The sequence below is a fragment of the Chinchilla lanigera genome, unplaced genomic scaffold, assembly GCF_000276665.1.
Source record: "Chinchilla lanigera isolate Chin_1 unplaced genomic scaffold, ChiLan1.0 scaffold00045, whole genome shotgun sequence".
Classification (NCBI taxonomy): domain Eukaryota; kingdom Metazoa; phylum Chordata; class Mammalia; order Rodentia; family Chinchillidae; genus Chinchilla; species Chinchilla lanigera.
The window spans coordinates 2,023,191-2,038,608 of record NW_004955446.1 but is presented as its reverse complement, the minus strand read 5'-3'; the positions used below and the strand labels follow the sequence as shown (position 1 = coordinate 2,038,608).

The 15,418-nt window shown below is 38.3% G+C and overlaps 1 protein-coding gene across 6 annotated transcripts in view; it reads left to right on the top strand.

Annotated features, from left to right (window-relative positions):
• The window catches only part of Mast4 (microtubule associated serine/threonine kinase family member 4), a 539,799-nt gene that overhangs the window by 475,553 nt on the left and 48,828 nt on the right, over positions 1-15,418 (top strand). For all 6 annotated transcript variants that reach the window (XM_013518433.1, XM_013518435.1, XM_013518434.1 and 3 more), the window contains 5 exons: positions 1,843-2,000; positions 3,898-3,973; positions 6,081-6,290; positions 11,222-11,323; positions 13,477-13,609. In XM_013518433.1, coding sequence (XP_013373887.1) covers positions 1,843-2,000; positions 3,898-3,973; positions 6,081-6,290; positions 11,222-11,323; positions 13,477-13,609 — 679 coding nt within the window. The remainder of the gene's footprint in view (positions 1-1,842; positions 2,001-3,897; positions 3,974-6,080; positions 6,291-11,221; positions 11,324-13,476; positions 13,610-15,418) is intronic.

The following is a 15,418-nucleotide window of genomic DNA, read 5'->3' as shown; positions in this document are numbered from 1 at the left end:
AAAAAAGACAATTTTTGCTTATCCTGTATTTAAATAAGTGGTTAATTCTGTTTTTCTACTTGCTAATTTCCCTGTCTTTACTGTTATCCCCCACCTCTCTCCTGCTTGAACTGATTTATTATTTCACTGATTTCTTGAACTGATTTAGTTCACAGGTTTTATTATTTTCATACTGAAAGTATTTAAGGCTGTGCCTCTTTGTTCTGAATAAAGCTCTGGTTTATTTTATCTTTCTAGTACTGTTCTCATTTTTATGGCTTATAAAATAATCTCATTACATTATAAAAATCCCTCTGTCTCAGGATATACTGTCTCGGTATGTAGGCAGTAAGGCGTTTTATAATTTCAAGGTTTCCAAATGTTTTTAAGCCATAGTCATTAATTTCAAGTGTTACTGCGCTGAAATGCTTCAGTATTTATAGGATGCTCTTAATGTAATCACAGACTTTTTTTAAGCCAGCCACATGGTAGTGCATGCTGGTAAATCCCGCCACACTGGAAAGCTAAGGCAAGAAGATAAGAAGTTCAAGTCTAGCCTGGTCAACTTAGCAATGCCCTGTCTCAAAATTAAGGAAAAGAGCTGGGAATGTAGCTCAGTGCAAAGATCCTGGGCTCAATCCCTTACTTAAAAGTTTCTGCATCTCTTAGACTTGCTTACCAAGTGTACTCACTAAAACCAAAACAGCGAATACTGTGGTTTCTTTGCCTTGTAGTTATAGAACTCAGGTTGATTAAAAGCCACGTTATTTAGCTGTTTAGTGAAAATTTTCAAAAAGTAAATCTACAGGCAAAGATTTAAAAACAAATCACCACCACTGAAGCTATGAAAAAAATGATGGTCTCAGCCACAGAGAGGAGGAGGGAGGAAGGGGAGACCCCGTGAGAAAAGCCGTTTCTTTATCTCGTCCCTTTCTCCTGTGGTACATACTGATGGCAGTTGAATCAAAGGACAGCATGCATTGTTAAGAGAGGTTTCATCACATTATTTGTCATCTCACTCGTACCATTGATGTTACTTACCTAAAAGTCACAGTGTTTGCCTGTGAGGGCAGGTGCGATGTGGCTATGTGCAGCTAAGAACTAGTCTGTCATAAGTGTGCATCCACATTTCACTCGGTGGTCACTTTCTTGCCTTAGCTTTGACTGAGCCTACATTTTATCTGGAAAGGAGACTCATTTTTTAGAGGGGGGATTGTGCTTCTCGCCAAATGAGGTAAGATATAAGAGGCATGTTGACCCCTCAAAGAGAGCAACAAAGTTTGTACATTTAGGCTATAGTTAGTGGAAATTTTTTCCCCCAGTACAGGGGATCAAACCCAAAACCTTCACAATGAACTACATTCCCAACCCCCTGCCCCACCCTATTTTTTTATTTTGAGACAGGTTCTTGCTAAATCACTAAGTTGCTCAGGCAGGGATCAAACTTGCAATCCTTCTACCTCGGCCTCCTAGCGTACTGGGATTATAGGCATGCACTGCTACTCCTAGTTAGTTGGTGTGACTGTTTGTTTTTTTTTATTTTAAAAATTAAAGAAACAAAATAACAATGAAGACAAAATCAAAACAACACAAACACAACAAAAACGGTGCCTGACCTCAAAACAAAATGATAATTAACAATAATTGCTACATTGCATACTGTTATCTTCATCGAAAAACTTGTTACTGTCTTTGATTGTTTGATCAATCTTACATTCTTATGTCTGGTTGTTATTGTGATTTTAACATGAAAAGAAAACTCTAGAGTAGCAGTGTCTTCCAAGTATAGCACTTTGACCTTACACACATTTCAAGACTTTCCCTTGGAGGTCAGTCTCGTAACTTGACTTTGGTTTGTTTCAGTCATCCTGTTCCTCCCAAGAGAAACTGCACCAGCTACCGTACCAACCAACACCGGATGAGCTTCACTTCCTATCCAAACATTTTTGTACCACTGAAAGCATCGCCACCGAGAACAGGTGCAGGAACACCCCCATGCGCCCCCGTTCCCGAAGCCTCAGGTATGTGGACCCGGCCCAGACCTTGATTATGTGGACTGATCATCTGTTTTTCACTATGTTGAGTGAAGACCTTTTATCCTTTAATTCATACGTGTGTCAATTTATTTTTGAAGTACCATAAGCATGATGGGATTTTTCTATTGACAAATGACATTGTTAATTACCGTTGAAAGGTATTGTGTTATTTCTTTTAAATTTTCACAGTTTGCTAATTGCTGCAGTAACAGTAATTGTGATGGCCTTAAGAGACTACACCTTGTAGCCATTGAAAATTTCAAGATAATCTAATTATAGTATAAGAACACTTATATGAAGAGGGGACCTGTAGTTGAAAAGGAAGTACAGCAAAGTAGGAGAAAATTTTTTCCAGATTCTCTCTTAAAGGCCACCTTGATCTTTTTATTCTTTCTTCCCACAATAAGTCCTCCAGGATTGTGAATAGATTTTTAGGAGCTTTTGTCTCCTGTATTTTGTGGTGGTCAGATGTACTCCACTTGACAATGAGTAGGACCAATTTTATTTTGACCTTGTTTCAGATAATATGTGTCACAGTCTGCTTCTTCAGGAAGACGATTAAACTAGGGATTCCTGTTCAGGGTGTGTTTTAGGGATCAACCCCCGAGGGAGGGAAGAAGCAAGACTAGGCAGAGGGAGAAGTTGAGCTGAGGTCCAGGCCCAGCAGTGCCAGCCAGCCCACAGGGAGTAGTCTGTCCTTTCACATACCTCCTTCTGTGCCTCAGTCATTGGATTTGTTATTAGAATACCTAGAAAGGCCATGACACCCCGGGGCACCCATGGCCTTGAGCAGAGTGACTTTCTGCAGTGGGGACAGTCCTGGAAAAGAGGAAGACTGCTCAAGGCTTCCCCTGACAGCAATCCCAGCACCTGGGCAGCAGGTCTTTCTTAGAAGAGGGGAGTCGGGGCAGGGTATATAGGAAACCTTGGTACTAGAGAATTGGTGTAGACTGATGATATAATATCAAGATTTAAAAAAATAGCTTTATTATTTAAAACATGGGTGTTCAGTTGAACATCAGAGTTTACAGATTCAGAAGGGATTCCTTTTGTATCTTTTTCCTTCATTTAGCATCATAAACTACTACTAAGTATAGTCACACTGTATAATTGTGGTACATGTTAGTCTTTGAGATATAGAATAAAAGACAGGTTTTACCACTTCTTCTAGAAATACTGCATAGTAATATATGGACACCATTTTTATTTTATTAAAGAAGTTTCTGGGATATCTAGTACAAGCTGTATCTACCAAGGAATACAATACCATAACAGTATACATGTAGAAGGAGACACACTGAATAGTGGGATAAAGAAAAACATCCAACACTTGTATACCTCAGTTACTTATTGTACATAATGCCTACCTCAGCATCCCAAATAAATATTTGCTAGACTAGAAAATGGATTTCACTTATGACACCTGTGCCGGAGAAGCCTCTCGGCCCTCTCCAGCGGTACGTGGCAGAGCGCAGGTGTACAATAAAAGTGTGAAATTACACTGTTAAACATGTCCTAGATGTTGCTGCTTGTAGCCACCCTGTTTTGTTTTATACTGAAACTCATTAATTGATTTCCACAACTAGGTGAGCTCATACTATATGCAAAATATGATCTCAATTAAAGAACACTTCCTAACTTGACCTATCACAATTATTTTGTTGTATTTATTTTCCTGAGTTTGCTTTCTGAATGTTATTTAGTGTTTCTGTTTGCAGGTATGAATGTGTACGCATGTACTAATGACTGGTTTTGTAATACAGCATTCTTTTCCTATGAAGGCTGCATAGTATTTTTGATGCATCTGACTGTTTACAAATAAAAAGCTTATTTTCATTTCATGCTGTGGCAAGTTTAAAAGGGTAATTTGCTTTGCTTGCAGCCCTGGACGTTCCCCCGCCTGCTGTGACCATGAAATAATTATGATGAACCATGTCTACAAAGAAAGGTTCCCAAAGGTAATGAATTGAATTGAAGATGCCCACAATCTAAATGAACAGGCAACAGAGGTTTAGCATCTGTAAGGTGGTTTTGTTATAGGAAGTAAGTCTCCAACCCAGTTATGACTTGTAGTAAACATCACTGAAGCTTTTTTAAGAGAAAATAACTTAAAAATGGGAAGCTAACAACTGCCAAGAACTCATCACTCTGTATTTGTCGAAATGGCTCTGCACTGAGTGCTGTACATTGTGCCCTGGGTGTGTCTCGGGGGTGCTACAGGGAGGATCTGCTGTCAAACCTCCATACTCTTTGGACTCTGTGCCTGTTCTTGGGACCTGCTGTGTTATCAAGCAGAGACCACTTTTTCTCACAGAGGCCAGAGACTGGTGTCTTATGAAAGTTTTTTTTTTTAAACCTCATCATCATTTTCTATGAATTCCCTTTTCTTTAACCATTATATCTTAACCCTACTGCTGTAGCTGGAAAGATAATGTGGCGGTGTTCCCCAGTTAGACCGGTGAAAGGAATTTGATTTGAGCTAGTGCACAGTTGTGAAGGGTTCTTGCCAGACCTCCTGGCTGCATGGAGCTGTGCTCTCAGGCTCAGCCTCGCCTGCCTCGCCTCCGTTCTGTGCTTTTCCCACCAATGCATTTGTGCATATTTGGGAGAAGGCAACTTTTTTATGTCTTCTGATCCTCACCTACCATTTTGGTGCCAGAGGCATGCAAACAAAGGGAAATCTTGGGTTTCATAAATCAGGAGGAAGGTATTATTATTTGTAATGAACCCAGCATTGATATCATTGATTAAAGCTGTTTTAGCTATTTATCACATGTTACATGCTCACCGGGAAAACAGATACTGACTCTAGCTAGTTAATGCAGGTTCAGATTTGAGAGGGGAGCAAGAGAAACAGGCAAGAGGGAATCTCCCTGCATATATAATTCACATAAACCAGGAATATTGATTAGGAAATAAGTGATCACAGAGAAGGAAAAGAAAGTTGGAAAGTTTAGATTTATTTTACCAAGGGAATCCCATTGACCTTTTGCACATGACACCATATTTTGAGGAAAGGATACAGATGACAGAAGATGCTTGTTCCTGGTACATTGAAACCTAGCCAAGAAAACTTCTTCTTGGCTCGCTTTGTAGGCTGTGGAACTCTTGCAGCAGTCCTGAATTTTGAGTCAGTAGCAACTAAGACATACTTGATTTTTTTGTCACTCTGTCAGCAAGGGACCAAAATCTAACATGAAAGTATAATGATTCACAGGTATGATCACAGTTATTTGAAGATGCTTACATGGACCATTTTATACTTGATGAGGTATAAGACAAAGGGTATTAGCATCCTGAAATACTCATTTTTGCCCAAATATAGTAAGTCCCTGACTTATGAACATTTGAGTTGTGAACTTTCACAGGTATGCCTATTACATTCACAGGTGTGCAGTATAAGACTCACAGTCAGATTATGGACAAATCTGACTTACAAATGTTCCTCTGGGAACAGAACTAGTTAATAAATCAGGGGCTTACCATATTTCAAATCTTCATTTATTCTACCTGATGAGGTGATAGTAACCTTTTCCTTCTGCTTATTTTTTAGGGCAGTTGTAGCTTTATAGAAAGATGCAGACATTTTCCACGCACACCCCACCTCACACATGCACAGCCTCCCCTATCACTACTGTCCCCCACAAGAGTGGCCCATTCCTTGTAATCAGTGGCCCTTCATGGAAATACTGTTCTCACCCACAGCCAACGTCTGCAGTAAGATTTGCTCTTAGTGTTGTACAAGTAGTTGGGTTGGACAAATGTATCATGATGTGTATGCACCACAGTTTCTTTTCTGTCTCATAGTGTTTCCTTTTTCTTTTTTTCCTTTTTTTTTTTTTTTGTGATACTGGAGATTAAACCCAGGGTTCCACATATGATAAGCAAGTGCCCTCCCACTGAGCTATACCCTAAGCCCAGAAATGAGGTTTCTTTTAAATTTAATTTTCAGAATTAAACAACATTTTAAAGGTCTATGAAAATACTAGGAAGCTGTAATGGTTGAAATGCTCCTGTGTACATTTCCTTATATTATACGTGTGTGTGTGTGTCTTTTTTAAACAGGCTACAGCTCAGATGGAAGAGCGTCTAAAGGAAATTATCACCAGCTACTCCCCTGACAACGTACTTCCCCTAGCAGATGGAGTGCTTAGTTTCACTCACCATCAAATTATTGAACTGGCTCGAGATTGTTTGGATAAATCCCACCAGGGGCTCATCACCTCACGATACTTCCTTGAATTGCAGCACAAGTTAGATAAGTTACTACAGGAGGTAAGAACCAGGCACCATGCATATAAAGTTTCCTGATTTGTTTTACATTTTTCCTGGAAAAAATATTTTCTGAGACCTTTTGCATATAAGTGGTAACTGAGATGGAGCTCATATTTCATGGAAGCCAGAAAGAGAGAGGGGAAAAAAAAACCCACAAACTGATTGCTATTTCCTCTAAGTTGATTCTGGCATTATGTTTAGTAATAGAAAGTTAATGTAATAACCTTTACAGGAACCTTGGGACCCAACAATCTATGATGCTAGGATAAGTGGATTGTAAAGGATTTTGAAGCAGTGATTTTCCCTCCTTACCTATAAAGTAATAAATTGGCTCAGCGTATGTGCGTTATTTGATGGTGCTATCTAATTCTAATATCTGAAAAAGCTAAATGGAAAATTGCTAGCTTCTTCCAGGCTGTGTGTCCTATTAATTAACCTGCATGTGGTGTTGGATAGTAAATGGCAACTTGTATTTTCATTAGTGTCAGTTCTTCTAACAAAATATCCAATTTCCAAAATGACAGATAAACACAGGATCAGTCTCTGCCTAACGCTCCTATGGGGAGCGTGCCTAGCTCCTGATAACACCGGGACAGGAAGGGAATGGGTATGGTGGGATGGAATTAGTGCAGGAGATTGCTCTTCTGGCTGAAACTGATCAGCTGCAGCCTACAAGTGAAACCCATTTAGCCTATATATTTAGATTTATAATATTTCTGAATCTCATAAGGCATAAATTATGCCCATGTAAATGTAATCGGTGGTGGTTTTCTCTAAGCATGAATATATAAATACTTGCACAGAATTGAAGGGAAATACTGGTATCCTAATTTTTGAGAAAAACCATTTGTCCTTGTCCCTACAGAATTTAGTTCTGGTAAGATAAGATTCCTCTCTGGCTAGCAGCCACTGTTTTTCTTCCCTTTCCTATCCAAATATTCTAGCAGTTTTCTATGCTCTGTTCCCATTTCTCATATTTTAAGCTACTACAGTCTACTAAAGCAATGCCTCTTAGGTTATCTTTGGGGACAAACACATTGTCTGTTCCCATGTGGCATAGACCAGTTCTCCCATCAACTAAAATGAAAGTAAATTTACAGGAAAATGATCATGCACTTGGACATCCTGGCCATGTAAAGATTGCTTGATGCGTATTCTTAACAGCTGTACTTAACTCATCATACAGTGATTATGGTGGGCTGGCAGCAGTCTGTGGCTCACACTGAGTAGCACTGAACTTGAATATAAAGACTGTGTGCTTAGGGATTCTGTCTACTTTATTCACCTAGGATGGTGTGTAACACATAGAATGACCCAGAGTTTTGTTCCATGTGTGGCTTCTGATGCTCTCCCATTAAACTCACTTCCATCTTTCCGGTTGGGCTCACTCGCCATCTTACTGAACAGATCTGTTTTCCTGTGATATTCAAACCCTTTCTCCTCTCCATTCTTTGAATATATGCTCCTATTCTTGGTACCACCCGGTCCAACTTGTGGCTTTTACAAGTCATCTTTCCATGGTCCCATTCTTGTGTACTCCTCTGCACTTTCCTATTGACCCTGTTGGCCATCTTTCATCAAAGCCTTTGGACTCAAAGACTTCCCGTCCATATCTCTGACCAGCAGTTTTCTCTGAGATATTAAGATTCATGTGTCCATCCTCTTACTGGATGTCTTTCTGCTTGAAGCCCACCAGAAGAGCAGTGAACAACCCAGGCTGCCTAACACTGGACTTGGCATCTCTGCCACCACACTTGTTTCCCCTCCATTCTTGGCCTGTGCTGTTGGCTCCACCATCTTTCCAGTCACCTGTAGAACTCTGAGTCATAGTACACTCCTTTCCCTGTATGAGGCAACCATGAGACTCTCACAGATACTTTCCTCCTAAATTTTCTCCACCCTCCCCCATTCTATGACTACTACTTGGTTTAGACCCTCACCCTCACTGGGTTCCTTCCCTCCAGTCCAAACCTTTCAAATCCTTATTTCTATGCAGCTCCAAGAATATTAATCTAATGCTCCTCAATGTCCCGTTCTTCCTATAGCCGAAATCATTCTGTGCACCCCTCTTAGTACATTTAGCCACAGTGTATAAAACAATCTTCTCTTGGATCTCACTTTACCAGTGGACAGTGGGCTCTCTGAGGAAGAGGATCACCCCTAACTCCCTGGTGTTTGTCATTTCCTCATTAACAATGGAAGATAGAAAGAATAAAAGGAAATACCTATGGAATTGTGGCAAATATTTGATCCCTTATAATGTAGCATAAAGTGATCTAATTTTTCTGTACTTTCTAATCAAATCCTGGAAATTCCATATGTTTATTACTACTTATGAGAATACCTTGAAAGTTAGGTTTATGAGATTTTACTTGTGAACAGAAAGGGAGGACCTAAGAGGAACTCAGCAGTCAGCCTCAGGGACATCTTCCTTCCTGAATGCCAAAATTCTTTCAAAGAACATCATCTTTACTAGTTTAGTTCTGCATTTTTTGTTCCTTCCTAGGGATTCCCTGCTAAGAGGACAGTTGCTATCCAAAGCGATTTATACTGAAGGCTGCCACTTTTATTTTTGTATGACAGCCTTGGCAGATTGTTTCATGGCAATTAAAAATAAATCCTAGAGTTTCAAAGATCATGTGAATGGGCCATGCAACAGATAAAAATCACTACTTTTCAGAGAAATTTCTCTTTTGGCCAAAGCATATACTTGTGGCATAAAGGTCATGTTTGAGTATGAATAAGAATGTTTTATTGTTCATCCTCACAGATACATGATTTCCTTCTGTCCTTTTGTGTAAATTACATCTATCTTCAGAGTCATGTTTATAGCGTCCATCCAGATTCTGGCACCAAGTTCTCACAGAAGAACTTGTCCCTTTTAAAAAAACCTGAATTGTGGGAACTTGCTTTTGTTTCTAGGGATGTGGTTGTCAGTTAGTTCCCAGCTGTGACTCTGTACCCAGCCTGGCTATTACCCCTCACACACACACTTTTCCCATGGCCAAGCTTTTGCATAGCCAAGGTGAGGTTGCCTTGGGGTTTGAGCAGCTTGACTTTACTGATGCCATTAAAGTCCTCAGGTCTAGGTCAGTTCCAGAGAAATGCTTTTATGTCTCCGGTCTCTTTTTCACTGAGGTGGTTTTAGCCAATGAAAATAAAATACACAGAAAGTTCAAACCTATTCCCAGATCACAGTATAGTACTCTTTATAGTGGACAACACTTAAAATGCAGAGACTGCTATCCATGAATGTTGCCCCTTTTGAGCCCACTGTTGCTAACCAGGAAGCAATTCTCTTCTCAGGTTAATTCTGTCATTTCATTCATTGTCATTTTAAAAAGCTGTTCCTGCCCTTTTAATTCCAGTAGATAGATAAAATATTATTTGTGCTAATATAATCATACGTTCTGGCATTGGATGTGGCTGATAATTGTTAGAAGAAGTTGGAATGAAATGATTATTTTCATGATTTTTGAAATGAAAGTTATGCAATCAGAATTGAGTATTTTTTAGTTTTTTCACATATGAAATTCTTATTTCCCTTTTAGAAAAAACACCAAAATATGCTCAGGCTTATTAGACAGTCTTTATGTTCCTGAATTTGTAAAACAGTTATTTTAGTGAAAAGAAATTTCAGAGTCTAGCCCAAATTGTCACTAAGATATTTGTTTTCTTGTTTAAGGTTTTCTGTGTAGTTAAGTATGTATCGCTGTTTCTGAGCATTCACTGTATCTTCCATAATCTATTTTTGTTAAAAAAAAGAAACGTTGGAATAAAGCAGTTTCAATATTTGAGATGTGCGTAGAAGTGTGTAGAACACATTGTAGTCTATAACTATTCACTAATTATCTTTTTCTTTATTCCAAATAGTAGCTGTTTTGCTTTTATCTGTCTGATTTCTATACCTGTGTTTTGGAACACTGCTTTGATTTGACTGCTTAAATTAAATAGATATGTTACTATCATTTGTCATAAATCTTTTCTGCCAGCTCCTTTTGTGGGAGCACTGGGGGTCTACATTTAAGAACCTTCAAGAAACGTGGTTCATTACTGTGTCTGTGATATTATACTCTATTAGCATCACTTGATAACATTTTAAAATCTTTAGCAGATAGTAAATCATAAACAATTAAAATTTAAGGAAGCCTAATTTACATTGTGTAATGTAAGTTGCCTAGAAATTTACATTTAAGATTCTAAAACTTTTGTCCTGTGACAGCCTTGTGAGAGATTTACCAGACTTCTTTAAGAAAATATCATTGAAATTTTCAATGACTATTAACAAACTGAACTTTGCTCTTAGAATAGTTATTGTACTTGGGCAACATGTATAACGAAATTTTAAAAGATTTTAAGTCAGTTCAGTTTTACTAAATTGAATACCTAGGTGTAAAATTGTAATTCACATGTATAAGCAAATATAAACATTTTCAGCCAACATTTGAAATAAGCATTGCACACTCATCACGTGTGACAAAATAGCTACTTTACAGGCTAATCATATTGCCTATGGGAACTGTTTTTCATGAGCATGTTACATGATCAGTTAGCAAAAGCAGTCCATCAGTGTGTTAGCTGTTTGACACATCTCAGATGTGAACATCTGGAAAGTCCAAGTTCTTGATCAGCTCCCTCTACTTTAATATCTCCTTCCTTCGTGGTTCACATCAAGAGTCCTCATGTTTGATTTTTACCAGATAATAAATCAAAGTTTTGCAATTAAAGTTTAGCTAGTAGAACTATTTTGTAGATGTTTAATAGTGTCCATTTATGAAGAAATGATGCCTGCTTATCAATCTCTTAAGAATATTTTCTAAATCATTCAAGTTTTAAAGTTTGCAATTATCTAATTACCATGCTTTGCTGATTTTCTTTTCCATTTAGTGGAGCAACTCTGTGTCATTATACTTTTCATTGCTTTTTCATAGGCTCATGATCGTTCAGAAAGTGGAGAATTGGCATTCATTAAACAGCTAGTCCGAAAGATCCTAATTGTTATTGCCCGCCCTGCTCGCCTATTAGAGTGCCTGGTAAGTTGCCTTGAGATGTGACTACATTATTTATTGTTAAATGTGGGACAGCAGAAACCATCAGAAAGCTCCCGTTTCATTTAACCTCAGCCCACAGTGCTAAATGGAAAGCGTCAGGAGGAGCTATGACCAGTGAATGTTTATGATGACACCCATATGTGACTTGTCTTTTCTGATTTTAAGAAAGAATTCTAGGGCTGGTGCTGTACTAAGTGGTAGTCATACCACATTCTGGTCAGACTCAAAAGATGATCATAAAACAATGCACTTGACCTTATCTCAACATAATTTCTTTATGTCACAACTAATTTAAAACACTTACTGTGTCTCCCATTTTCAGAGTTGCTGAGATTCAGAGGGAAGTCAGCAATCTATTAAATAGTGAGCTGTGGTTATTATGCATTTTTAAAATGGGGCATTTTAGAAATAAGTACTAGTTGGCAGCCTTTTTAGAAGAATACACTAGGATATCAAACAGCTGAAAGAATGAAACTATTAAAGATTGGTTTAATTTTGCATTGATATATTGTTGGCCAGTGGCCATTCCCAATTGCAAGTTTTTGTTTTATGAAATTTTGACTTAGCTTTAAATCTATACTGTAAATAGATACGAAGCTTTGAACATAATTATTTTAAGGGGTTGTTGATGTGACCTTAAAGTTCACTTTTAAGTTTTACTAAACATTAAATTACTTTAAGATAATCACAACTCCATGTACAGTACAGTTTTTGGCATTACAAACACATGCACACACACACACCCATATGGTTGTGGTGTTTTAACTGTATCCTACTTTCACTAACATTTATGATGTTTAACAATATTTAAATATTCAGAGTTCCATAAATATATACCAACGCCTGATGAGACACAGTCAGGGGGATCTTGAGGAAAAAAGTGAGGAGCAGGTTTTCCATCAGTTCAGGATCCTAGGATCACAACATCAAATGCACCATTTGACCTAAAATTTCTCTGGAAGGGTGGAGGGGATCAGCTCTTGTAAATGCCTTTGAGGAGGAGAGCTGGGTAACTGGCAAGCCAGCTAGATGGGAAACTTACTTTTTGCTGCTCCTCCTGCTGTGGAGCTTTTGCATGGTGCAGGAGTTTAATTTGGCAGTGAATGCCACTTAGCCTTAAAACCTATTTTTCTGAACAACAGTGATAGGCTAAGAGCAAATCTTGCCTTAAAAGAGGAAATGGATTTTTTTATGGTAATCACTGGTCATCAGAGGAGAAGCAGTAAAAATACAGCTTCTTGAAGACATAAATGGGTAGACTTAGAAGTTTGTTTGATGTAGAAACTGGAGTTTCAGAGTATAAGGGGACACTTCCTTAACCCATCATCTATGGACCTGCTGTCATCATAGGTGTCCAGACACGGTACTGAGCGTTTACACTGGTCGGGTTTTCCTTCATTTGCAGTGAGCATTTTTATATGCACCTTAGACACTCAAGTAATTGTCAGTGAAATGCTGAAATTCCAAAAGTGCCTACTTGGGACATTAATCAAAATGGGAAAGAGCTTGGACAGAGAAATTCAAGAAATATAACTAAAAATAACAGCTGTGAGCATATTACAACATAGCATACATTTTAGATGATATAAAGCCTTGATTTGATCCCTAGTACCACAAATAAATAATAATAAAAATCATAACTAATTGGGGGAGGGGCATAGGCATATAGTCAGAAGTTCAGGGCCAGCCTGGGCAAAATAGCCTGACCGCAGTTCACAAAACAAACACATACAAATAAAATCAGACCTTTATCGGTTGTGTGTGGGGTAGTGGGGATTGAACTCAGGGCCTTGTATAGTCAAGTGTTCTACCACTGAGCTACATCCCAGCCCAGACCTGTTCTTTCTCAATGAGATTGAGATCCTTAGTGAACATAGTACCTGAAAAGTTATATTAGAAGGACATTGGAAATGATCATTATATTTGAGGTACCAATTGCATAATGTACGGTAATGTATTGGCTTAGAACATGAATAGGCTTCAAAGTGAGAATTATGTACTTTTTAAAGCAAGCAACTTCTTTCTGCATAACCTACAATCATATAAATACAGCAATTATATTGAAATGGAATTTATGTAATAAAATCTCAGACCATTTTGGCTCAAAGCACTATACCTGCGTTTGTCTTTGGTAGGAATTTGATCCTGAAGAATTTTATTACCTATTGGAGGCAGCAGAAGGCCATGCAAAAGAAGGACAGGGCATCAAAACTGACATTCCCAGGTATATCATAAGCCAACTGGGGCTCAATAAGGACCCCCTGGAAGGTAAGTCCATGGTTGGGTTGACTATTGGTTTGGTTTTACACCTGGGCCTCCTGCAAGGATTTAGTGGCCAGTGTTTTTTTTCCTCTCCTGTTCTGGCTGTCTCTGTTGAAAAGTCTCTTTGTGGGCGCCGGTTGTGATTAGAAGGAAACAGCCATAAATTGAGTCCTGAGAGAGAAAGGAACATGCCCCAGTTTGAGACTGGGGACAGCGCTTGGGGCCGAGCAGTCTGCCAGCCTGATAATGCCAGACTGTCCCAGAAAGGTGTGGATTTCAGTTTTCTCCGAGTACTCTTTCTTTTGCAAAGTTCAGCTGGGCTCTTCCTGAGAGTACTTTTAATTTTGAAAACATCACTAAAGAAACTTATTATTCATTTAAAATTGACATTTAAATTTAATTTGGGAATAAGGGGCTGGGGATTTAGCTCAGCAGAACACCGCCTGTCTGGCAAGCGCAAGGTCTTGAGTTTGATTCCTGGTACAGGAAGAAAAACAAAACAAAACAAAACAAAAATTAATTTGGGAATAATGCAATTGTTGAAGATTGTTTTTAACTGAGTATAATATTGGTATGTATATTTTTGATTAGTTGCCTCAAAGTATGAAAAGTAGTCATATATAAGAAAGGCAGTGATAAAAGGAAATGCCTTAAAAACACAGCTTGTAGAAAGACTTATTGTTGATTCAAATGAAACAATATGTAATTGTATTAAATACGGAGAATGGGAAGCATCTTTCTAATGATTTTTCAGAAATCTAATATTGCTAACGGCCAACCCATCGCTTCCTCTTCGTTACTGTTTGGGATTCTTATTTACCACATATAGGTTATATACTGCCTAAAAACGCTCATACACAGTCACTGGCTCCTTAATGCGAAATTGCCTTCCTAGTTCATTAAACTGAATTTGCAAACAGCATTTATCCTGCACAGTTGTTTGTGATGGGGGTAAACGTTGAGACTGAGATTTTTCCTGTCGAAAGCCTGGGAGCCTGCTGCTCTCTGCCCTGCTCTCTCCTGTTCTTCCTGCTTTGTTTGCTCTTACGGCTATCCTATCTTTGCTTCCAGTGAAATGATGCATGCATTACTGGGAGATAATGCCAGATAAATTTATACTGTACTGAAAGCAATACCACAACAGATTCCTCACTTATCAGAGACTGGTGGCTGCTTTCCTGAAAAGTTCCCTGGGGAGAGATTTTTCCCTATGGCTTTTAAATTACCATCTTTACCTTTTTGAATCATGAGTCTTCAGAAATGGTTTAAATCAATGAAATAAAAAGGGCAGACGTTTAATGGTATTTAGATGAGTTTTAAAAATCTCTTCAGGCATTACAAAATGATGCTTTAGCTTCCTGCCTCAAAAGCTGACTCTTGGTTCCATTCCATTACTACCCACTGCTTACAAATAATATGTATTTCTCAGATAATAGTTATTTAGCAGAAATTCTATTTAAAACAGCACCATCTTTTAATTTGTTTTTTTATGAAAATAATTGGAGTGGGGGAGGCTGTCAAAGCCTATTATAGTGACTCTTCACGCTGGTATAGTTAAGGCTGCGTCAGCCCTTGAATTATAGACGGAGCTAGTTCTTCAGTTTTCCTACCTGGCAGTAAATGTCACTGTGGGCTAAACTTTGGTAGATGAATAATCGCAAGCCTATTTATGTGGCTTAATAGAGTTTAAAAAATAATATTGATCTGTGACACGTTTAGAGTTTAGTAATGTAAACTTTTTAGTAGTGTTTTTATTTTCTTTTAATTCTTGACAATTTTCTTGATTCAGCCTGAGCAGTTTTTTTTTTTTTTTTT